General features: G+C 44.1%; 1 protein-coding gene across 3 annotated transcripts in view; it reads left to right on the top strand.

The window, feature by feature from the left end:
* The first annotated feature begins 1,953 nt into the window (after nt 1-1,953).
* Nucleotides 1,954-23,283, top strand: part of LOC102725871 (putative small intestine urate exporter) — a 29,210-nt gene continuing 7,880 nt past the window's right edge. For all 3 annotated transcript variants that reach the window (XM_031020018.2, XM_081827595.1, XM_006748931.3), the window contains exons 1-11: nt 1,954-2,030; nt 8,773-8,896; nt 16,074-16,279; nt 16,891-17,124; nt 17,215-17,302; nt 17,464-17,550; nt 19,405-19,523; nt 19,648-19,809; nt 21,947-22,079; nt 22,163-22,310; nt 23,150-23,240. In XM_031020018.2, coding sequence (XP_030875878.1) covers nt 8,809-8,896; nt 16,074-16,279; nt 16,891-17,124; nt 17,215-17,302; nt 17,464-17,550; nt 19,405-19,523; nt 19,648-19,809; nt 21,947-22,079; nt 22,163-22,310; nt 23,150-23,240 — 1,356 coding nt within the window. In that variant the 5' untranslated portion in view covers nt 1,954-2,030; nt 8,773-8,808. The remainder of the gene's footprint in view (nt 2,031-8,772; nt 8,897-16,073; nt 16,280-16,890; nt 17,125-17,214; nt 17,303-17,463; nt 17,551-19,404; nt 19,524-19,647; nt 19,810-21,946; nt 22,080-22,162; nt 22,311-23,149; nt 23,241-23,283) is intronic.

Here is a 23,283-nt window from a genome sequence, read left to right as displayed (position 1 = left end):
GCACAAAAATGAAGTTTTTTTGTTTTTATAGCCATTAATGGTAGAGAGGAAATCTAGGACATACTAATTTAGAAACTCTACCTGTAAGTCATAATTTTTATAATTTATTAGAAGTAATTTAAGTAAAATGCTTTGCTCAAATCTGGTCTTCCTCTCCAACCCTTCTGCTACTATTCACTTTCCAGAGTTCTCAAGTAACTGTTCCACGCATCCTGCCCAGGTTACAAATGTGCATTCGTGTTTTTTGAACCTACTTCTTTAGATCTGGGTTTGGAATTGTATTCTTCAACCTTTTTTTTTTTTCCTCTTAATAATCTTTTGGGATTCCTATCCAAACATCCTATTAGAGGTTTTCTGGAAAAAATATTTTCAAGTGTTTTACTTTTTAAATAACATCATAAAACACTGAAATCAACCTGGGGATTTGGGCACCTTGGAAGGAAGAACAGTAAGTGTAAAGGCCCTGAGGCAGGAAAGAGCTTCATGGGGAAGGCAAAGGGAGAGTGGATGGAGCAGACGTCAGCAAGTAGCATGGCCAAGCCACGAAGTCTGGAAGCACCTTAAAGAGATGGAATTTGGTTCATTTTGTCCTAATTTTACTGAGAAGGCTTTGGAAGACTTTAAACCAGTAAATGATGTACTTGCATATTTACAGATTTATGTAAGTTACATATACGTATATATATTTTCAACATTCTGCCTGCCGTGCGCAAGTGAACTGAAAGAGAGAGGAGAAATGGTGGGGCCAGGTAAGAGTCTGTTTTCTTTCCCCCAGCGACAGGTGATTGCATTAGGACTGGAGGAAATGAAAAGCAACAGGATTTGGGAAAAGGTCTGAAGGCAGAGCTGATAGGACATGCTGGTGGGGAGAACGCTTGTCGACGAAAAGAGCAGACTAACAGAGGAAGACTCCAAGGTTTGGGGCAAGATGAACTGGCGAAATGGTGATGCCATCAGCCAAGATGGGGAGCCTGGGGCCGGCGTGGAGATGGAGGGGGTTCAGGCATTCTTCTTGTGGTCGTGTGAAGCCTGAGATACCCACTGGATACTCAGGGAGAGGTGAGGGCAGGTGAAGAGCTGAAGTTCTGGCTCAGGAAGGGATCCGAAGAAGGGCATGTAAAGAAAGGAGACTGTGTGGGCTCACCTTGGGAGTGAGTTTGAACGGGGAAGAAATTCAAGGCCATAGTCCTGGGCACACCAACATGAGAATGTTACAGAAAACCTGAGGACCCACTAAAGGATTCAGAAGGAGGACCCAAGAAGGCATGAGGAAAATCGGGCCTGAATCATGGGTGACAATCAAGTGGAACAGTCCAGGGAAGGAATGAGTGATGAAAGCTATCAGGCGTGACAGATAAAGTCTTGGGACTGGCCACTGGATTTACCAGAATGGAAGTCAGTGATGGCTTTGCCAAGAGCTTTCTTGTCTCGAGTGGGGCAGGGGGACAGGGCACAAGTATGTGTGAGTCTCCTGAAATGTTCTGCCATGAAATGGAGCAGAATCACAGACTGTGAATGTTCCCAGAAAGCTCAGTGGTCTTTGGCGCCAACAGCTATAATCAGTAAACCACAGAAGTCACTTGAGTCAAACAAAATGGATATTAAGTCTCTGCTCTGTGGAGAGCCTAGTTCTACTAAGCAGTCCTGGTGGAGACAGGACTCAAAAGGGGCAGGACATACCCCATCCTAATGAAGAACATAATGAACAGCACTGCAAACAGAGGGTGTGGGGTGTCAGGATCCTACAAGCAGGAACACTGATTCTGGCTGGAAGATTAGGGAAGATGGAAGTGACCTCAGTTGGCCTTGAAGCCTGATGAAGACCAGTGAGCTTGGTCTACTTGTCAATAAAAGTTAAAAATTAAACCATTCACCACGCCCCCAAAAATCTTCCCATTGGGTAACATAAAGGCTAAAGGTTTTAAGGTAATAATTTACCTCCTGGGAGTGTAGGGCAATGTAGAAAATTTTGAAAAGCTTAAAGGAATTTACTGGAAAGGAATGAGGACCCCGCATTCTAACTCGCTCAGGTTAGCCTTCAATCTTTCCCCTTAATATTTTGCTTTTGAGATGAAGGGAAGGGGTCTTTCTTTCATTTGTTGCTCTGGGGTGGACGTTGTGGGATGGGGAAGAGAACTCCTCTCTCCTAAGATAATTCTGAGAAGTAAGAGAGGATATCATCTCATCCTAAAAGAAACAAGAGCCAGAACTCCAGAGAATAAAACTCCAGGGAATAAATCCATCCAAAGGAATAGTTGCAGAGACAGAGAGTCTGAATTATCTGAAGCATGTGGAAGTGAACCAGCAATTTTAAACTACGCTTTTAAGGGTTAACATCACCCAAATATTGCGACTAGACTAGACACCTTCAGCTTAAGGTTCATATATTGGGCTTATTTTTGTGGGATGCATTAATAATAATAATAGTAGTAATAATAATATTAAAGCACTGACCACATCTATGGTGAGATAGTAAACGTAAAAGCTGAATTCTGGGGCGCCTGGGTGGCTCAGTCGGTTAGGCGACTGCCTTCGGCTCAGGTCATGATCCTGGAGTCCCGGGATCGAGTCCCGCATCGGGCTCCCTGCTCAGCAGGGAGTCTGCTTCTCCCTCTGACCCTCCTCCCTCTCATGCTCTCTGTCTCTCATTCTCTCTCTCTCAAATAAATAAATAAAATCTTTAAAAAAAAAAAAAAAAGCTGAATTCTGGCAAAGGAAGTTTTTTATCAGGGCTAAAAGATCAAATTAATCAAAACAGATGAGACCTTTCCAGTGAATTTATGCAAATGGAATCCCATGGCTTTGGGACGTAGTTATTGGGTGAAGAGTTTGGGGCAGAGGACTGTGATTTTGGAGCTATGAATATGAGCCACAAGCTACTTCTTATATGGAGGAAATGTTCAGTGCTGAGACCAGATATAAACACATGTGAGCTACTAATAGCTCAGCGTGGGACCTTAAGGAAAAGCCTCACTCCACAGTGAACTAGTGAAGAGCAGAAGAGCAAGACAAGGGTTCGTGCAAAGAATAGACACAGAATCAGCCTTGGCCAGGGAATCGGACAGTAAGTTGACAGAATGACTCATTCAGTATCTTTGCAGGTTGTTCCTCATTTACTTAGTCTGTAAATAAATAGATAAAAGTGAAGACTTTCAAATTTATATTTCTCCCTGGGCCCCCGTCTCAGGCTACAGAGTCATAGACACCATGCCTCCTGGGCCATCTTCCCTTCTGGGTCTAACAAGCATCTCAAACCCAACAGCGCAGAATGAAACTCTTCTTTTTTCTTCTGGAAACCTGCTTCCCTCCCACTCGCTTTCCCATCTCTATGGAGCATAACACCATTTACTCATTTGTACAAGCCATAAATCTAGAAGTCTCCAATGATCTCCCCCATTCTCTCTTCTCCTACCCACCTCATTAGCAATTCTTGTTGGCTTTCACTCCAGAACAGATCCCCAGTCTGGTCTTTTGTACTATGACCAGCCTCCCCCATACATCATCTCTTGCCTAGGTGACCACCACAGCCTCTTCCCGACTCTCTTGGTTCCCAGTCTCGCCCCGTAGAGACCATTTATCACCCAGCAGCCAGGTGAATCCAGTCCCCTTACCCGGCCTGTAGGGCCCCACGTGGTATTGCCCCTGACCACCACTTGGGTCTCCTCTCCCATATCAACCTTCTCACTCACTCTGCATTGGCACTGGGCACACTTGCTGGGTCCTTTGCCAGGAAGGCTCTTACTCAGAGCTCATCTCTTCTCATCATTCCCAATTTAGCTCAGGTAGACCTTTCCCAAACAACCAGGTAAAGCAGTTGCCCTCTTCTTGCTAGTTACCTAGTGGCCGTCACTGTGACTCTCATTTTCTCCAGAGCATATGTCATTCTCGTGTTTTCCTTTTCATACTGGCCTCTCCCAGACGCCTCGCTGGGGTTGACAAGGCAGCGGGAGTTGGCAGTGGAGGATGAAGGCAGGACAAATCTGATGTAAGGCAGGGATGCAGCCGTGGACAGTGTGTGAGACATCAGTGCTGGTTACCAGATGACCCGGCATGTGCTTCTGTCATAGTGAGTGTAGAGAGGGGGCAATTTAATGAGAACCAAGCACCTCAGTCACAGATGCAAGAGAAAGAGCAAAGACGTCTGCTTTCGGCTCAGGTCATGACCCCAGTACTCCGGGATCGAGCCCCACGTGGGGCTCCTTGCTCAGCGGGGGTCTGCTTCTCCCTCTCTCTGCCCCTCCCCACCATTCGTGGTCTCTCTCTCAAATAAATAATTTTTTTTTTTTTAAAGAGAAAGAGCTAGGGAAGCTTAACATTCCATTCACTGGTTCAACAAATATTTACTCAATCAATGAATGAACTAGTGGTCAGTGAACTCTCAGGCCCTGGTAGGTGAGAAGAGTTATCGCCGTGGCAAAAAAATGTTAGTCTGAAAGCTGGGACTTCAAGTCTTGTGACTGATATTCTCCTTTCAGTTCAACTAATTGCCCTAAATGTGGACAGACTTGATAGGCAAATTATTTTTACAGCAAAATATCCCATCCCTTCATTTGACGGATTTCTTCTCAGAGTTACCAGGGCGACTCAGAATAAAAAGTCCATTCGTTAGTTTCAGCTTCCAAATAATCTCATGTTGTAATGAATAGGTCCCGTCTGATGAAAAGCACGAAACTCCAAACTTCATCTAAAAGTAGAGCTTCTCCCTAAATTGATAAAGGGGATTGAGAGTACACTTGTCGTGATGAGCACTGAGTCACGGATAGAACTGTTGAATCACTATATTGTACACCCGAAACTCAAATAACACTGTGTGCTAATTATACTTAAAAAAAAAATAAAACTTCTCTCCATCTCCAGCTTGGATCTCAGTGGGGGTCGGTAGTCACTAGGTTTGGCTTCTTGTTCCCTTTCTCTGTCCGCTCCTCCCCTCACCCCTCTTGCTAGCTGAGGCTTCTGATCCTTCTAGGGCTGGGGGTTAGGGAGATGGAGGGCTGGTTGGGAAGAGGCAGGACGTGGTTTCTGACTGGGACTCTTGTGATCTGGCACTGCTGCTCTCTGGGCTCGGGTGGATGTTCTGAATCCTTTAGACACAGTCCCCCCTGGGGACACCCCACGGTCTCTCCCTTATTGTGCCCCTGTCAGCCGTCGGGCATTCTACAGTCCCTCCACCTCTTCTGGGGTCATGGGGCCCCTTCTAGACAGTTCTCTTGGGCAGGATTTTACAAGGCTGTAAGCTGGGTCCCTCCTTATCACCCACGTCTGGTTCAGAAGAAACCTGCAGCTCTCTGTCCGCGCATCTCTGCACCTGCCTCTGGGGGGAGGTAGAGACATCACAACCTCTCAGTGTGACATGGGCCCTTTCTCTGCTCTGCACAGCCTGGTGCCTGTGGATTCTGAGGCCAACGTCATGCACCAGTCCCCTTCTCTCTATCTCTCACAGACACATACACAATCACACATGTGCACACAATTTGTAAAGCTGTTAGGATGAAAGATTCCCATGCCCCAGACACTGTGACCACAGATTTGAGGGTAGTTTTTGGTTATTGTTTTAAATATTTTTTAGAAGATTTTATTTATTTGAGAGAGAGAGCGCGCATGAACAGGGGGAGCGGCAGGCCGAGGGAGAAGCAAGTTCCCTGCTGAGTACGGAGCCCGATGTGGGGCTCGATCCCAGGACCCTGGGATCATGACCTGAGCCGAAGGCGGACGCTTAACCCACTGAGCCACCCAAGCTCCCCGTGTACCGTAATTTTAAAACCAGGGCTCAAGACAACGTACAGAAGAGCTGTCATCGTCTTAATGTTGTGATCTTTCTTTTCATAATTTTCTACTCACTTAGAAACACGTAAATTACATAATGTAATGTTGTGTGTATACGTTTTACTTAAATTTTATTACCTTGGTACTTAGTGTTCTACCACTTGCTATTTTCTTTTTTAAAATTTTTATTTTAATTCCAGTTAGTTAACGTACAGTGTTATGTTAGATGCAGGTGTGCCATGTAGTGATTCAACACTTCCACTCATCACCTGGTGCTCATCACGGCAAGTGCCCTCCTGCACCCCGTCACCTATTTCCCCCATCCCCCCCCTCCCCTCTGGTGACCATCAGTTTGTTCTCTGTAGTTAAGAGTCTCTTCCTTCCTTCCTCCCTTCCTCCCTCCCTCCCTTCCTCCCTTCCTCCCTCCCTCCCTCCCTTCCTTCTTTCCTTCCTTCCTTCCTTCTTTCCTTCCTCTCGCTCTCTCCCTTTTCCCTTTGCTTGTTTGTTTTGTTTCTTAAGTTCCAAATAACAAATGAAATCATATGGTATTTGTCTTTCTGACTTATTTCGCTTAGCATTATACTCTCTAGCTCCATCCAGGTGGTTGCGAATGGCAAGATTTCATTCTTTTTGATGTCTGAGTAGTATTCCATTGTATATATAGACTACCTCTACTTTATCCATTTATCTATCGATGGACATTGGGCTGCTTCCATATCTTGGCTGTTGTAAATAAAGCTGTTATAAACATAGGGGTGCATGTATCCCTTTGAATTGACAATCAGCTTTTTTCACTTAATACTTCCTTTAAATCTTTAATATGTATAGGTTTTATTAGTTCTTTCTGATGGCTGTAGAGTATTCCAAAATATATGTACTTTATTTAGCTATTCAAACATTAATGACCATTAGTTAGCTGCTAATTTTTCACTTTTACAAATATTGCTACAAGGATTGTCTTGGGACATGCTTTTGTGTGGCTGTATGGATTATTCCCTGGTAGACGCCATGAAGCAGCAACACCAAATGCAAAGATGCCCTGACTCCTACAAACAACAGCTTAGTTCCCCACACTTTTGCCTAAACTAGGGATAAGTCTTTCAAATATTTATGGAAGTGGACAGGTAAGAAATAATAAGATCTTGTTCTTCTAATGTTCCTGTCTTTGATAGTAAGGTAAGGTGCGTTCTGCATGTCTGTTCTTCATCTGTGTTTACGTACTGTACTAATAGTTACGTACTCTTCACCCACTTTCTTATACTTTGTCTTTTTTTATTATCTTGAAGTTTAAAAAGAACACTGGTCCCTTATCTGGTATCATACTGTAATCACTTTCTACCCCCCCACCACCGCCAATGACCTCTTATGGTATGTATTGTTACAGATAAGTTTAGAGCTTTTTGCATCCCACAAGATCTTTATGATATGTCTAGGTATAGCTTTAACTTCATTTCTCTGGCTTCAGACTCTTTGTGACTCCTGAATTCGAGAAATATGGTTTTCATCTATTCTGGAAGAGCCCTAACCATTATTTCTTAAAGCATTACCTCTCCTCAATTCTGTTCATTTTCTTTTTCCAGAAGTCTTATTCAACATATACCAGACCTTTTACCTCTATTTTCCAAGTCCCCTAACTTTGCTACCATACGTCATTATCTCCCTGAGCTTTAATCTGTATAATATACTTACTCTGTTTAAATATGCTGTGTAATTATTCTGTATAAATTACTTTATTCTGTATAATTCTGTTCTACCTTCTGTTTCACTAATTCAGTCATTAGCTAGTTGTCTAATGACTAATGACTTCGTTTCTAATTTCAATGCCTAAATATGTCTTTTGTATTTCAAGTAGTGCCTTTCTTAAATATGCCTGTTCTTTTGGGTATCTTCTTACGTTTTAGAGTCTATCCTTTATTTCTTCAGTTATTTTAAGCATGCTTATATAAGGCATTTATCAGTTTATCTGACTCTTGGAAGTTCTCAGCAATTTGATCCTGCTATGTGTTGAGTCTGAGGACTTGCCTTGGATGATCGCTTCTGTGAGCGTTTCTAATTTTGGATCTGGAAGTCATATTAAGTGGAGCTTCATCTTCAGTAATTCTGTGTGATCTGTGTTAAGGAAATCAGCCTGGGCCCGGTTCTTAGTTCAGTTTTTCAGCCGAGAGAGAGTTCTCAGACAATAAAAACAGTGAGAATTGCAACCCCCAACTTCCCATGACACAGTTACGAATTTTCGGAATTTGAAGGAGAGGCTTTTTCTTTTCAAACCAGAGCTCAGTACGTGTAAGTTATCACTGTCTCACTGTTGCAATGGACAGAGCCTCTTTAACTCAGTTTCGAACCCCTTTGAGGGCTCTGGTTCTATAATAGGATCTCCATTATAATCGCCTTCCTGGCGGAAGTCTAAGGCTTTATTCCTCATCCCCAGGGACCTAGATCTCAAGACCCCTGCATCACTGAAACTGATGTCTGCTCCCCACCCCAGTCCCAGGGCCACTGAAAAGTTAGTTCATACTGCAAACTTTTCATTACATCCACGGGGATATCTCTTACTATCTTTGGAGCTATGTATTTAAAAAGACATTTGCCATATTTTTACTGGTATATCTAGATGTTTATAACAGGCAGTTTTTCAGGTAATTTAAGATATCAGAATCTTCCAGATGAAACTTCAAAGAAGACTGTCAGGTTTTAACATCCAGTTGACACATGTATCAGTTGAGAGACAAAGGAACACAGCACTGGAAAGAATATTAAAACCCATTAAGGCAGTCCCAGCCAGACCATTCACTTCAGAGAAGCAGAGACTAAGACCCAGGGTAACTATGACCTTCCCAGGGTCACACAATTGGCTAGTGATAAGTCTGGGCAACAAATCAGGTCTCCTGAACCCCAACCTAGCATTTTTCCCACCAAATATTTCCTCCTAATTTGTAGCACTGGGGCAGCGTCATGTGTGATATACGACACTTGTCGCCCTGTATTTGCTTTTGCATTCTTTCATTTCAGTAGGTGAATGCCAGTCCCTGGGAGAAAAGAACCAAAATGTCTACTAGAGCAGAAGCAAAGGGAGTGGGAGCTATTTCCAGTGATGGGAATTTAAACACGGCTCACGCGCAAACCTCCAGGAAAGGTAAACTCAGGTACTGGCTACAGCTAAAACTGGTATCTGTGTCATCTCGACTTCCCTTGTGGTGATATACATACAGCATGATGCTCCCACCAACTGCCAAGGGCTCTAAATAGCTGTAAAGCGTCTTTTGTGGAGAATTATTTCACTTCTTGCCAGAAACCTTGAAGGTATATAGGACAGGTAGGTATCACAACGTATTTATAGATGAATGAAAAAATTCAGAGCAGATGTCAGGTGGAAAACATGGAAACCGGTCTTGGGTTTTCCGATTTTAAGTCCAGGAGCATCCAGTTAGGTCTCTCTGCCCTGCCTCAAAGAGAACGGGCTTTTCCTTTCCACCATGTCACAAAAGTCATTTTTCCTCCTCTACATTGTCTATATCACAACCAGATGCTTTTCTATAATATGTCCTAAGAAAACCTGGTGAACACCTTATTTTCCCCCAAACTTTTAATGGGTCATAATTACGTGAGTCATTAATTCTCTTATGGAAATAGACTTTTCATAAGATAACACCCTTGAACAGTAAAGCACTAACTAAGGTGGCATGCTTTACAATCCTCAACGTTTCAGCCAGTGTGTCTGCTCGGAAGTGAGCATGTCTCAAGGACTAGAGGATTCTTCTAATCTTACCCATCAAAGGAGAAATAGGAGATGTGCATTCTAATACTCAGTCTACAGTTAACTAGGAACCGTTCGACCTGGAATGAATCCCATTGCCTCAGCTTCCTCATCTGGAAAATGGGAGAGCTTGATTCTTGTATCTCAAAGACCTCATCCACATCTAAGTAGTTAAGAGTCTATCGGCCAAATTCTCCTATCCCAACTCTCTCTCAAAATCAGTAATATAAAGAACTTATAGATAAAAATTTTCCATGTTTGCAGTCCTGATTTTGCCATTTATGAGCTATGTGACCTTAGGGAAATTACTTAAACTTTGTGCGTCTCAGTTTCCTTATTCATAAATACATGATAATAATAGTACCTACCTCACAGCATCTCCACGAGAATTAAATGTTATAATATGTAAACCACTAAGAACAATGCCTGGCACACACTAAACACCATATCAACTTTAACCATGATTATCACCTCTCACACAGTGTCCCCCCCCAGCCCCCATTTTGGCAGTGGTGGGACTCATATGTGGTCTTTCTGGTTTCTTCTACAGTCTTCTAGGGCATCCACCCCACCATGCTGCTTAGTCCCCTGCTGACTCTCTAGGAGCTACAGCTCTATCCAATCCCTTAGTAACCCATTTGACCTGTCATTACAAATGGCATCATGCTAATAATAATCCTTTTTTGGCCAAATCTTGTCCCACCTGATAAGGTAGAGCCCCAACTACTCTTCATAGTCCCACCTGGGTATTTTGTTGAGTCTCCAAGTATTTCTCACAGTGCTTATGCATAAACCCTGCTGGTTGCTTCATCCGTTGGTGGCCAGCATCAATTTCCACTCATCTCTCTCTCTCTCTGGCCCACACTTCCTGGGCACTCCTGGGTCCTCTTCTCACACCCTCAGGGCACTGCTGGGGCTTTCTCTAGGTCCCCGTGTCCCCAAAGGCTACTGACATCTTTGCTGGGCTTGACTGCACTTCTAAGAGACTCACAGAACCAAATCCAGCTATTCCGTGGGACACAGAGAAATGCCCCTCCCCCATTACATGTCACATCCAGTCACCTCTGATAACCACGTGCAGCCCCGAGTGGGCAATTTTCAAGGGGACACTCAAAAGTCACAGGCAGAGGGGCGCCTGGGTGGCTCAGTCGTTAAGCGTCTGCCTTCAGCTCAGGTCATGATCCCGGGGTCCTGGGATCAAGCCCGATATCGGGCTCCCCGGTCCGCGGGAAGCCTGCTTCTCCCCCTCCCACTCTCCCTGCTTGTGTTCCCTCTCTCGCTGTGTCTCTCTCTGTCAAATAAACAGAATCTTAAAAAAAAAAAAAAGTCACAGGCAGAAATCCCATGTCCACCATCACTGATCCTCCTCCATGGGTCTCCAGCTACCTCACAGCATCATGGCTTCTTACCACGTTCAGCCTTCCAAACTTTGCCAGAATGCCCTCATGGTTGGAAGCCTGTCTGTCTGAATGGTAGATTGAGGGCTGTCACTTCCAGGTATTTGTCTCTCTGTGGAGAACTTGGAAGGGCAAGAATGGCAGCGAGAATTCACGAACAGCATCAGGCACAGCTTCCTTCCTCCCCATCCAAAGCCCATGTGGAGGTGAATATACCCCAGCCCATGGAAAGAATGTCACCCAGAGGCCAGGCTACAATAACATCCCTCTCTGAAAGTTCCAGAAATAAACAAGCAAGCACACCGCTTGGAGAAAGTATCTCCATCCAGGTTAAAACTAGGGAATTGTTCTACCACACACTACGAATTCTAAGGCTCATTGATGGGTTTAATACATTCCGGATGAGGTTGAGAGAGGCTGCCAAGAGCTGACAGAAGTCTCCTCCTTGGAGCATGGTACAGTGATATAGGAAGAGAGGGAGGACACCCGTTACTGTGAAGCGTTGGCTCACGCTCCCTAGCTCCGAATGGCAGTGTCTAGAGGCCAGCAACCACCAGCAAGGTGAGGCCACCACAAGCAAGGGGAGTCTGGGATATGGCGGGTGAAGCTCACATGGCCCACATCCTGCTGTTTCCCCATCCACAGCTTACCCATCTTTCTGAAGATCTGCAGCTTAGTATCTTGGGCCAGTGCAACAGACCGAAGCAGTACATGCATGATGACAGAAATTAACTTGGAATTTTTGGGGACTTGTCCTCAAGATTGACCAGGTCATTGCAAAATTCAAATGGAAGAGTAGTTACTTCCCTTGAACTGGCAAAAGAATTCCAAGGCCTCCTCCTGACTCCCACCAGCTGCCACCTACCCCCTCATGCACACACTGTTACCACCACATGGTGGCAGGCCTCAGGCCAGCAAAGGTGGCCCATTTCCATACATGGCAAAGGTTTCAACACATGGGAACTAAATCACAGATGACTGATCTCTATGGTCCAAGACTGGGGCATGAGGGATGTGTAAATATGCTAGCACAAAGAAAAGAAAAAGAAAAGGAATGTATTAGATCAAAGAGTGATCATGGCATATTAAATGCATGTTTGGTGCCAGGCACTGTTCTAAGCACTTAATGTGGATTAATTCACTGAATCCTCACAACATTCCTTCAAGGAAGGTATTCCTCCTAGCATCCTCTCCATTGAAGGAGCCAGATTTCAAGCAGAAAGGAAGTAACTCATTTAAGTCATCGAAGCACAAAGAGGTGTCATCTGGATTCACACCAGAGCAGTCTGATTGCTAACCATCATATTACACGGCTGCGCTTATTTTATCTGGGGAAACTGAAGAATATTTTCGTTTCCGATTTAAGATCTCAAGAATAGTAAGAAGCTCAGAGTATAGAAAGTAAATCAACAGGAAAATGTGCAAGAAGAGTCCAAAGTAGAGGACAAAGGAAACTAAATATATGACTTCCGAATAAACAGTAGGAAGGAAAGAAGTGATCACTACAGGAAATCGAATCAGTGACATAGAGCCAAGGCTTAGAAAAGTCATGGAAGATGCAGAGGGAGACCAAGACAAGTGGCTCCAAAGATGATGGGCATGAAGAAGGGAAGAAAATAGAGACTGCATAAGAATAAATGAAAGCAATTTAATCAAGCATCCAGTTCACTGAGTCTATACCTTCAAGGAAAGTATGTGGAAAAACAAAAGAGACAACCTCAATGTAGAAAAAAAGTAAACTCAAATCATCAAGGAAATCGCAATGAAAAATATATACAAGAGCTGAGTCTTGGACAGCAGATGCCCTTCACAGCAATAAAATAATTCCTGACTCAGGTTGATCAGACAGAGAGATTAAGCACACGTAATCGTGGGGACAAAGGAGACAGAAGCATTTCAAATGTGTAAGGTGTTAATCACGGGGAAGCAGATAATATCCATAATTTCTATGGAAATAACGTTTACAAATTTGAATTAAGAAAAATTGCACACGTCAAAAAAACACGCAAGAGGTGAAGAGAGGTGTCAGAAAGTTAACCCTTTTAAAACAAACAAATTATGTCTTGGTGGTTTCACTAGGAAAACTCAGTGAGATTCTCTGGAGCAGAAAATGCCTCTGTATCCAGTGCCTGAAGGAGGTGGGGCATAGTTCCTCACTCCTTATGTGTGAACTGTGCGTGTGACTTCTTGCAGAGCCCAGCATGGAAAGGGCCTGAACAAGAGCAGCTTCATAGCAGAGAAACCTGACAAATACTTCTTCAAACCGGTTGTTGAGGGACACTCTACAAAATGTCTGACTGGTACTCTTCAAAATCATCAAGGTCATCAGAAACAGAGAAAGTCTGAGAAACTGTCGTAGCCATAAATATCCCAAGGAGACATAACAATTAAAGGTAACTATGCTCTCCTGAATGGGATTCTGGAACAGAAAAGAGACATCAGGTAAAAACTAAGAAGTCTGAACATAGTGTGGACTTTAGCTAATAATCATACATTGCAGTAGGTTTATCAACTGTGACAAATGTACCATAGTAACAGAAGATGCTCATAATGGGAAAGTGGGTGTGAGGGACACAGGAACTCAATACTTCAGGGGCGCCTGGGTGGCTCAGTTGGTTGAGCGTCTGCCTTCGGCTCAGGTCATGATCCCAGGGTCCTGGGATCGAGCCCCGCATCAGGCTCCCTACTTAGCAGGGAGCCTGCTTCTCCATCTCCCTCTCCACTTGTGCTCTTTCTTGCTATCTCTGTGTCTGTCTCTCAAATAAATAAATAAAATCTAAAAAAAAAAAAAAAAAGGAACTCAATAATTCTGTAAGTCTAAAACTGTTCTAACATAAAAAAGTGTATTAAGAAAAAAGAAAATGAGGGGTGCCTGGGTGGCTCAGTCGGTTAAGCCTCCAACTCTCGGTTTCAGCTCAGGGCATGATCTCAGGGTCATGAGATCGAGCCCTGCGTCAGGCTCTATGCTCAGCAGGGAGTCTGCTGGAGATTCTTGGTCTCCCTCTTCCCCTCCTGCTCTCTCTCTCTGAAGTCAATAAATAAATCTTAAAAAAAGAAAAAAGAAAATGACTATATACCTAAAATACTTCAGGTTATAGATTGAGATGGAAAGCCTAAAACCTTTCTTTCCTTACAAGGCTAGCATGTCAAAAATTACACATACACACATATTCACAATAATATTCACCCGAATTCAATTATATATGCCAATGTAAAATTCTAGCCAAAATATTACCAAATAAATCATGTGTTTTCATTACAACAGCCTATTAAGAAGAGATCATTTCAAGAATGTAAGCACAGTCAGATATTATTAATAATAATTATAATGAACTTACATAAACCTACTCAATTCTCACCACAGCACCTGAGGTAGGCTCTATTATTAACCCCATTTTACAGGTAGAATTTTGAGGCTGCAGATAGCTCAGTAATATGCCCAAGAACACACAGCTGTAAACAGAGCAGATCCAGGTGTCTGACTCTATGATTCAAATATATTTCATAAAACTCCTGCATCCACATCAAAACAAGAAGAAACAGGAATAGGAGAGCTTCATACAATAAAAGTGCAGGTCTCACCAACAAGAACAAGTCCCAGCAGCACACTTAACGGTGTGATGTGAGAAACATGCTCAGTGAATTCAAATATGCTCTCACCACTCCTATTTAACACTGTTTACAAACTGCCAGGGAATAAATTACCCAAGAGGATGAAATGTTACAAATAACAAAAGTAGCCATGCACTGTTTTCCACTATTAATACTTAACACATGTGTGGGTTTGGTTTTCTGCTCTAAACCCAGAGAAAGGAAATATGAAAATAATAGGGAGAGGACTCAGTTATAGAAACAATAAAAAGTCTCTTTAGAAACTTGTGTGGGGGCCGCCTGGGCGGCTCAGTTGGTTAAGCGTCTGCCTTCGGCTCAGGTCATGATCCCAGGATCCTGGGATCGAGCCCCACATCGGGCTCCCTGCTCGGCGGGAAGCCTGCTTCTCCCCCTCCCTCTGCCTCTCCCCCTCCCTCTGCCTCTCCCCCTGCTCATGCTGTCTGCTCTCTCTCTGTATCTCTGTGTCTCAAAGGAATAATCAAAAAAAAAAAAAAAAAGAAACAAAACTTGTGAGGGACTTAACTGAAGAGAACTAACTGTAAGATTGCAACTCGGGCCAGAGAAGAAGACGTGAATCCACAGGGAGCCACCCCTGTTCTTGGCTAGGAGAAGACAATGCTCTCCATGGGGCAATCCCGCACAATGCCATCTGACACATCTATACAATGCTGATCAAAACTCCAATGTAAATTCGTGTGCATGAGGTAGGGGACAATCTCAACTGAACGCCCCGCCCCCACCCCCCGAGTTAAACCAAAGGTGGGGGTCTCTGTCTCTACTCCTGGAACTTGACAGTCATGCCTCCACACAACAGGAGACAGCCCTGGCCACTTCAACTGTGTTTGCTCCCCCAACACGAGGCAGGAAACGGGACACCCACATGCCTTGAGGATGGGGTCATATATTACACTTCTGGAATTTCTCTCGAGGGACAGTCGATCAATCCTTCTAACTGTTGCCAAACTAACATACCTGGACTCAAGCCCAGGGACGACCCCAGACCCCTCATGGATCACTGGCAAATTTCGTGCGAGCCCAGATTACAGTATCAAGATGAAGCTGAAATGCTTCTGTAGTCCAAGCTAGCCTACCTTTGGTGCCTCATCTCCTCCCAGCCCCTGACCTGCTAATCTGCCTCATTCTCTGGTAATAGGGTGGGGTCCTTGGGAGTCATTTCCAACAATTCCTCTCTCTTACTATCCGTATCCCCTCGACCACTGCCTCCAGCCTGTTCTCTGTCCAATTTCATTTCTTTCCAGTCCCACTCTCATGAGCTCATCCCAGAGCCCTGCCTCGAAAACCTTCCTAACACTCGCTCTGGCCAGTTCCACACCTTCTTCAAGTCTCTGCTCAAGTAATGATTCTGAGAAAGTTACTGACCCCTCACCTCCCAGGGGGACAGGTGTCCACCAGCCACCTGCAGAGCAATGTCTGCTCTCTATTTCTATTTCTCCTCCACAGACTGCAGTCTTCTCCCTCTTCCAGACTTAGGAAAGATGGGAGAAAAGCACCCTGATTGTAAGACTTTCTGTGCCTCTTCATCTCAGGCTTTTGCTCAGTCCGACATGGGCTGGCCCTCATCATGCATCTCTGCAATTTTTCACTTAACTCCCAAAAGATGAGCCTGAGCATCGCCATACCAGCCATGGTGAATAGCACAGCCTGGCCTGGCCCACTCAATGCCTCCACAGAAGGGCCTTCCGCCCACTCCCAGGACGGCTGGAATGGAACTCTACGGCAACTTAAGGCAGTGGTAAGTTTCATGAGACTCCAGACCCTTTCTCTGACTAGGATGGCTTGACCTAAAGGGTTATTTATTAAGCATCTACTACGTTCAATGAACTATACTACACGAGAACATAATGTGGAGCTAAGGAGATTATATCTCTGTTAGTGTTTAGGAGTGTAACCAGGGACTAAGTTAGAATGCAGGAAACCACTTCAATCTTTAGTGGACATACATTCTTCCCCTACGAGGATGAAAATCACAACCTAAGTTTCACAGATGTTTACTTTTACTTTCTTCCTTCACATATTTTTAAAGTTACCTTGCCTATAATGCTTTCTTCTTTATAACCTTTCTTTCTTTACGGGATCTCTTACATCTTAATGGGTCAGTTAATTGTGTAACCAGGGAAACTGTGTAAAAGGAAAGAGTACGTTGGGCATATGTTTGGGTTTTTGTTTTTGTTTTTGTTTTTAATGAAATTTGTAGACTGGAGGAACTGGAGAGAAGTAGAAGGAGAGAGAACTGCCAGTTTTTTGTTTTGTTTTGTTTTGTTTTGTTTGCCTCTCAAGTTCACATGATAAACACTGTCAACTCTCTGGCCAAAGATGAACAGTGAGATTCTCTTTGTCCCCTAGGCTCCTCTGTATGACTGGAGTCCTGAAATCCAGGGGATCCTTCTCAGCTCTACCAACTATGGCTCATTCTTGGCTCCAATCCCTACTGGCTACATAGCTGGACTATTTGGAGCCAAGTACTTGGTGGGTGTTAGCCTGCTTCTTTCCTCAATCTTGGCCCTCTTTATTCCATTGGCCGCGGATGCAGGAGTGCTCTCGCTCATTGTCTTGCGGATTGTTCAAGGCATAGCCCAGGTACCGAGATGCTTTTAAAGATAAGTGAGATATTGGTTACAAAACGACCTCAGATAGCCAAGAATGGAACTTTTTTTTTTTTTCCCCCAGGTTATGGTATTAACAAGCCAGTTTTCAATTTGGGTCAAATGGGCTCCCCCACTAGAAAAGAGTCAACTCATCAACATCGCTTTATCAGGTAATTGATGCCCTAAATTGTCAACTTGATGCACTGTCCAAGAGTACTCTGCAATGGACTATCAACACAAGCAAAACCTTATATTCCAACTACCCTGTCTCCCTGCTTGAAAGCACGGCCGTGACTGTCTCACCCAAAATATCCTCACATCCTCTGTTTAGGGGAATTGATGGGATCCTTCATTACTTTGCTCGTCGGGGGTTTCCTCTGCGAGACCAAAGGGTGGCCTTCTATCTTCTATATCTTTGGTGAGTTTGGGCTTCTCAAATCTCAGGATTTGGGGTTTTTTTGTTTTTTATTTTATTTTATTTTATTTTATTTATTTGAGAGAGAGAGCACAAGCAGGGTGCAGGGGCAAAGGGAGAAGCAGACTCCCCCCCAACGGGGAGCCCGATGTGGAACTTGATCCCAGGACCCCGGGATCGTGACCTGAGCCGAAGGCAGATGCTCAACTAACTGAGCCACTCAGGAGCCCTCAGGATTTTGTTTTGTGACAGAGAATGCTGGGCATGCTTTTCGTGATACAAGTCATCTATGGTTAACCAAATCCTAATAGATGTGACTATTTATATAACTAAAGTTGATAATGTTCAGAGTTAATCATGTTGTGAATCTTGCAAAATGACATTTACATCTCAGGAGGCTGGATGCGTAGCTAGAATGACCTAATGACTTCAAAAGCATCATAATGTTCCGTCCTGCTTCTAAACCGAACACACAACGAAACCCAGAGGGATTTCTTTCATAAGATGTTGAAAATGGTATCTTGGTGGGATGATATTTTTAGTTATGCTTATTTATTTAATTCATTTTTTTAAATCCTCCTATTATTACAACCAGAATATTGTAAGACTGTGACCTAATCACAAAATGCTGATTGGCACAGAGAATCAACCAGTAGAACCTGCAAGACAGTGCAGGCCGTGTGAAGCTCCAGAGTGGACGTAATGCATTAAGAGATGCTGCAGAAGGTCCCAAAGATGCTCGGAGTATTCCAGAGGCAGCATTCTACTACTTCACAATTTTGCCTTTACCCAGCCCTGGTGGGGGTCTGCCCAGCTGCTTGCAGCTAATGTTTGTGTTTGAGTTTTAAAACATTCTCTGAAGTCCCATCTGCAACCTGTGTGATTCCAGTAAGACCACTGAGCACCACTGGTGCTTCCATCAGCGGATAATACTCTTATATCAAGGGTTCCTGTAACATCAGGTCAATATATTCACTAGAAAAAGAAATGTGTGAAGATGGATTACTTCAGCATGGTGACCTGCAAAGGCTTTGTCATGGAAACTTCAAAGGGCAGGTTACAAAAATTATTCGAGCACCATGAGAGGCTTATTCTGCTCATGGTTTTCAGAAAGGGAAGCTACAAATGTATATCTGCAGGGAAGGAAGTCAGTAAAATACCTGTTGACATCCTCCACCCTCAATCTACTCCAGTGGTAATTTTCGTATCTATTCTTCCCTACTTGATTTTAAGTTCCTTGATGGCAAAATTGTATCTTTGTATTCTTATACTCTCAAAATCTCACAAATGCCTGGCATAGGGTAGTTCTGTACTCTGTGGTAGCTCTTCACTCTCTACTTGTGAAGCAATGTGTAAAGGAGAAGCTAGCAAGTAAAAAGAGCTATTACGATTAGGGCAAGTGTGGTGAGGAGCACTGGGTGTTACACGCAACTGATGAATTGTTGAACACTACATCAAAAGCTAATGATGTACTGTATGTTGGCTAATTGAACATAATAAAAAAAGTATTGGGAAAATTGGTGATGTTTATATAAAATCTATAGATTAAATAATATTTTCATTAAAAAAATAAAATCTACACTCTGCTTCAAAAAAAAGAGATTTTCTTAAGATTCTAAAAAAGAAAATTTTAAGATGGATTTTATTTCCACTCAACACTGGTAACACTGGGTTGTTCCACACTGTCATCATGTATAGACAGGTGGTGGGGAAGCTCCCTCCACCAGTGATGGGGCCATAGCATACATACAGATAGGAGTCGAATATTGGGGGCATTCTGTCAATCCCAGGAGTCATGTCAGTGCAGAGTCAAACTGAAAGAACTCCCATCAAGGGCTAATGCGATCTTCTTTCTAGGTGGAATTGGCTGTGCCTGTTCTTTTCTCTGGTTTCCTCTTGCTTATGATGACCCCATAAATCACCCGTTTATCAGCACCGGTGAGAAGGAATATATCGTGTGTTCACTGGCTCAACAGGTGTGTTTGATGAACTTCTCTGCCGGTTCCCTGTGTCCGTCCGGGTGTCTCGGGGGCGGAAGAGGGCATTAGAGCAAAGCTCTTGTCTTCTGATGGAGGAGTGTTGATATCTGCTTTCTTCCAGGACCGTTCACCAGGCTGGTCCCTTCCCATTAAGGCTATGATCAAATCCCTACCACTTTGGGGCATTTTAGTCTTTTATTTCACCGGATTCTGGACTATTAATATTTTAATGGCATACATTCCAACATACATCAGCTCTGTACTTCAAGCTAACCTCAGAGATGTAAGTATAGAGAAAGCCCATTCTGTTCTTCTGTCTAAATGTCTCATTATATAATCTTCTGTCTCACTTACGGCCACAAAATCAGGGGATTAGGCCCAGGACCTTCGTGTAGGAAATGCATCCTGGTTGCGTGAATTCTGAATCATCTCACTGCAACCTACTGCTTACTGGGGAAGACTGGGACGGTTCTAGGGAAGCGTGGCATTCACAGAATGTCCTGTTTTCTAAGGGACCGATGCAAAACTTTTATGTTCAATCCAATCAGCATTTGCAAACAAGATATTCTGCTGGCAGCATTAACGATACAGTGTTAACAAAACAAATTCTGCCTTCCAGAAGGCTTGGCAGGGACCATAAACAACATCTGCTGAAAACATGTCCCAAATAGGACTCCTACCCAAAACTTGCAGAGAATGGTCTTCTAAAAAATGTGTTATTCAAGTATGATATATCCAAAGTGCACCTGTGTGTACAGCTGAGTTTTCACAGAATGAACAGGTACCCTGATGGGTGGACAGGAGCCTTTAAATTCCTACAAGATGGAGGTCTTAGAAGTGGCAAAGAGTGTATCAGATTTCAGAGCCTCTTAGCGGCAGTTCACAAGGTTACTGAGTGACTGCTACATTCTTGTGTTTGGACGAAAACAGCAGTGCTCTCATGTTGACTGGGCTCCCCTGCTAACTGGCCAACAGAGAGCTGACTTTCGGAGCAGAGGTCAGAGTCCAGGGTGCACGCATTGCAACAGGCTGGAGGTACTGAGATCAGAAAGCCCAGGGGTTGAGTGGCCATGGGTCTCCACAAAAGAGGAGGCCAGAAGCGGGCAGCAAAGCCAGAATCTCAGGTGAGGCCATCAGGGGACAGGAGGTCCGAACAGACATCCCTGAGGCCAGCTGTTGGGAATGGTTTGTCTCTGCTGTGAGGCCAAGGGGGCTCCCCATCTCAGAGGCCAAGGCTGAGGGCAAGGAGGATGGCGGAAGGACTGGAGAGACCAGTGGAGACCAGACGGTTGAGACCAGGCTTTCTCAGCTTGGGAAGAGTCAAGAGGCCCCGACTCCCGTTGGTCTCAGGGTGGCTTCTCCCTAAGTCACAAAACCTTGGTGGCTTCGGTTTACTCATCCATGATATGAACAGTTGGGACACGGTGACCGTTAAAGCCTTTCCATTTGGGGGATTATACACAACATTTCTTTCCTTGCATTTTCTTTAATAACACTGTAATACAGAGGCTGAGCTGATCAAACCGGGGTTCAACATTTTTAAAACTATATCCAAAGATAGGAGTGAAAAATCTTCCTCCCTTTCCCATCCCCAGTCTGTCCTGTTCTCCCAGCCCACTCCCAGCCACAGATAACTCTTTTTTATTCATTTCTTATATATTCTTCCACTGCTTCTTTATGAGGATGCAAGCATTCATGAACATATCTTCTTATTTTGTCACTTTTTTTTTTTTTTTACACAAAACCTCATGTGCTGTGTATGCTGCTATTCTTTGTATATTATGCTACTGTGACCTTTTCAGATCAGTACACGGGAAACTTACTGCGAGACATTTGGGTTGTTTCCAATCTCTGAGCAAAAAACCTTGCTCATCTGCTACACATCTGAGCAACTGTTTCTGCATGTCTGAGTTCAGGGTAGATGCAGTGCAAACTTTTGTATCTATTGTCAAATTGCTCTCCATCGGGCACTGATAATATTTGCAAGTACCCAGTTTCCCACAGCATCCCTGTAGATCAGGTCAAAAAACTGTTGATCGGTGAAAAAGTAGTTCTTTTCACTATGAGGTTGGACAACTTTTAATACGTTTAGGAGTCCCTTATTTTCCTTTTTCTGTAAGTTGTTCCTGTTTTTTGCCTATTTTTCTACTGGGTTTTGTTCTTTTTAAGAAATCTATTTCCAGGTGACCTTTACATATGAAGAGAGCATTGGTCTTTTTTTTTTTTTTTTCCAAATTGAACTGTATCCATATTTTCTCTCAGGCACCAAAATTGTGTTGGCTCATTCCAGTAACCTGAAATTTGTATTCAAGGAGATATGTATATAGAGAGAAGCTATACAAGTAGAAAGCCACCCAAGGGTCAGTGTGTGTCACAGTGTGGGAAGTGAGGCTTGCACCTTACTTGTCTCTGGTCCTCAGAGTGGAATCCTGTCAGCCCTGCTGTTAGGTGTTGCCTTTATCAGCACTATCCTTTGCGGTCTACTGGCGGATTTTCTTCACTCCAGAAAAATCTTCAGACTCATTACCATCAGGAAACTCTCTACCGCCATTGGTAAGGACTGAGGTACATCCTGGGATGGATGCGGGAAGCTCTGGGTGGTTTTGATTCACTCTGTGTTTGTCCTCCTGCTGCAGGGGTTCTTGTCCCATCTGTGGTCCTCGTGTCCCTGTACTGGGTCAGATCCAGCATCAGCACCAGTATGGGCTTGTTGGCACTGTGTTCCGCCGCCACCACCTTCTGCCAAACAGGAGCGCTTATTAACTTCTTGGATATTGCTCCTCGGTAGGGACCCCTTTGCCACATCCGCACAGAAGCTCAGCTTAGGTCCCGCAGCCTTAAACTCACTCGGATGCCCCAGTTCCATGTGGGTGATCCGTGCTGCAGGTCACAGGAAATGTCAGCATCAGCCCTACATCCAAATAATTCCTGGAAGGGACCCAAAGCTAGTCCACCACCGTGCACTCAGTTTTCCAGGTGAAGACGGGAAGGCAGTGGCCACACTCACAGCTCAACTGGGGACAGGAGGTGACTCACACCCATATCTCTGTCGGGGAATGCAGCAGTCACACGGCGTTGGATCGGTGAAGGACCCTACGGTGCCGGTTCACTTAAGGCTTTAATAAAGCTTGACTAACAGGAGAGCAAGAGAAACACTGACCTCTGATAGAGGTAGAATCAAAGAGGACTGGGATTTCCAAATGTAGCTCCCAGGATCCTTTCACGGTCAGTAGAACATGCTCTATCTTCAGATAACCAACCGCCATGACCCATGGGAGATGCCCTGGTCTCAGGGGAGCCAACAACTCATCCACTGAGGGGTCTTTTTTTACCCAAAAACAAGGCTGCAAGATCAGGTTCCATAGCAGAAACTAAGAGAACGTACAAACTAGATGCAAACCATCCATCTGTACATTTTGTATAAACAATGTTGACAAGTCCGTACAGCTGACCCTTGAGAGTCTCAGACCCTCAGGCGGGATTATACTAATCACTAGTCAGCACATTGCATTCAGGCTTGACCAAGGGTCGACTCTGGGCACCCCCAGAGACAAGCACAGAGTTACAACAAGTAAGCTGAGGTGCATGGTTTGCTTATACTGGAATATTCTTTTCTGTCTCAGGTACACCAGCTTTCTCAGGGGACTATCACAAGTCTTTGGCCACTTATCAGGAGCCATTTCTTCCACTGTTGCCGGATTCTTAATCAGTCAGGTGAGGTCGAATGCTCTGATGAAAATATTCATGAGAGAAACCT

Source organism: Leptonychotes weddellii, chromosome 8 (genome assembly GCF_054177405.1).
Source record: "Leptonychotes weddellii isolate Sample4059 chromosome 8, ASM5417740v2, whole genome shotgun sequence".
Lineage (NCBI taxonomy): Eukaryota > Metazoa > Chordata > Mammalia > Carnivora > Phocidae > Leptonychotes > Leptonychotes weddellii.
The sequence above is the reverse complement of the archived record's forward strand: the minus strand, read 5'-3'. Positions and strand labels throughout refer to the sequence as shown.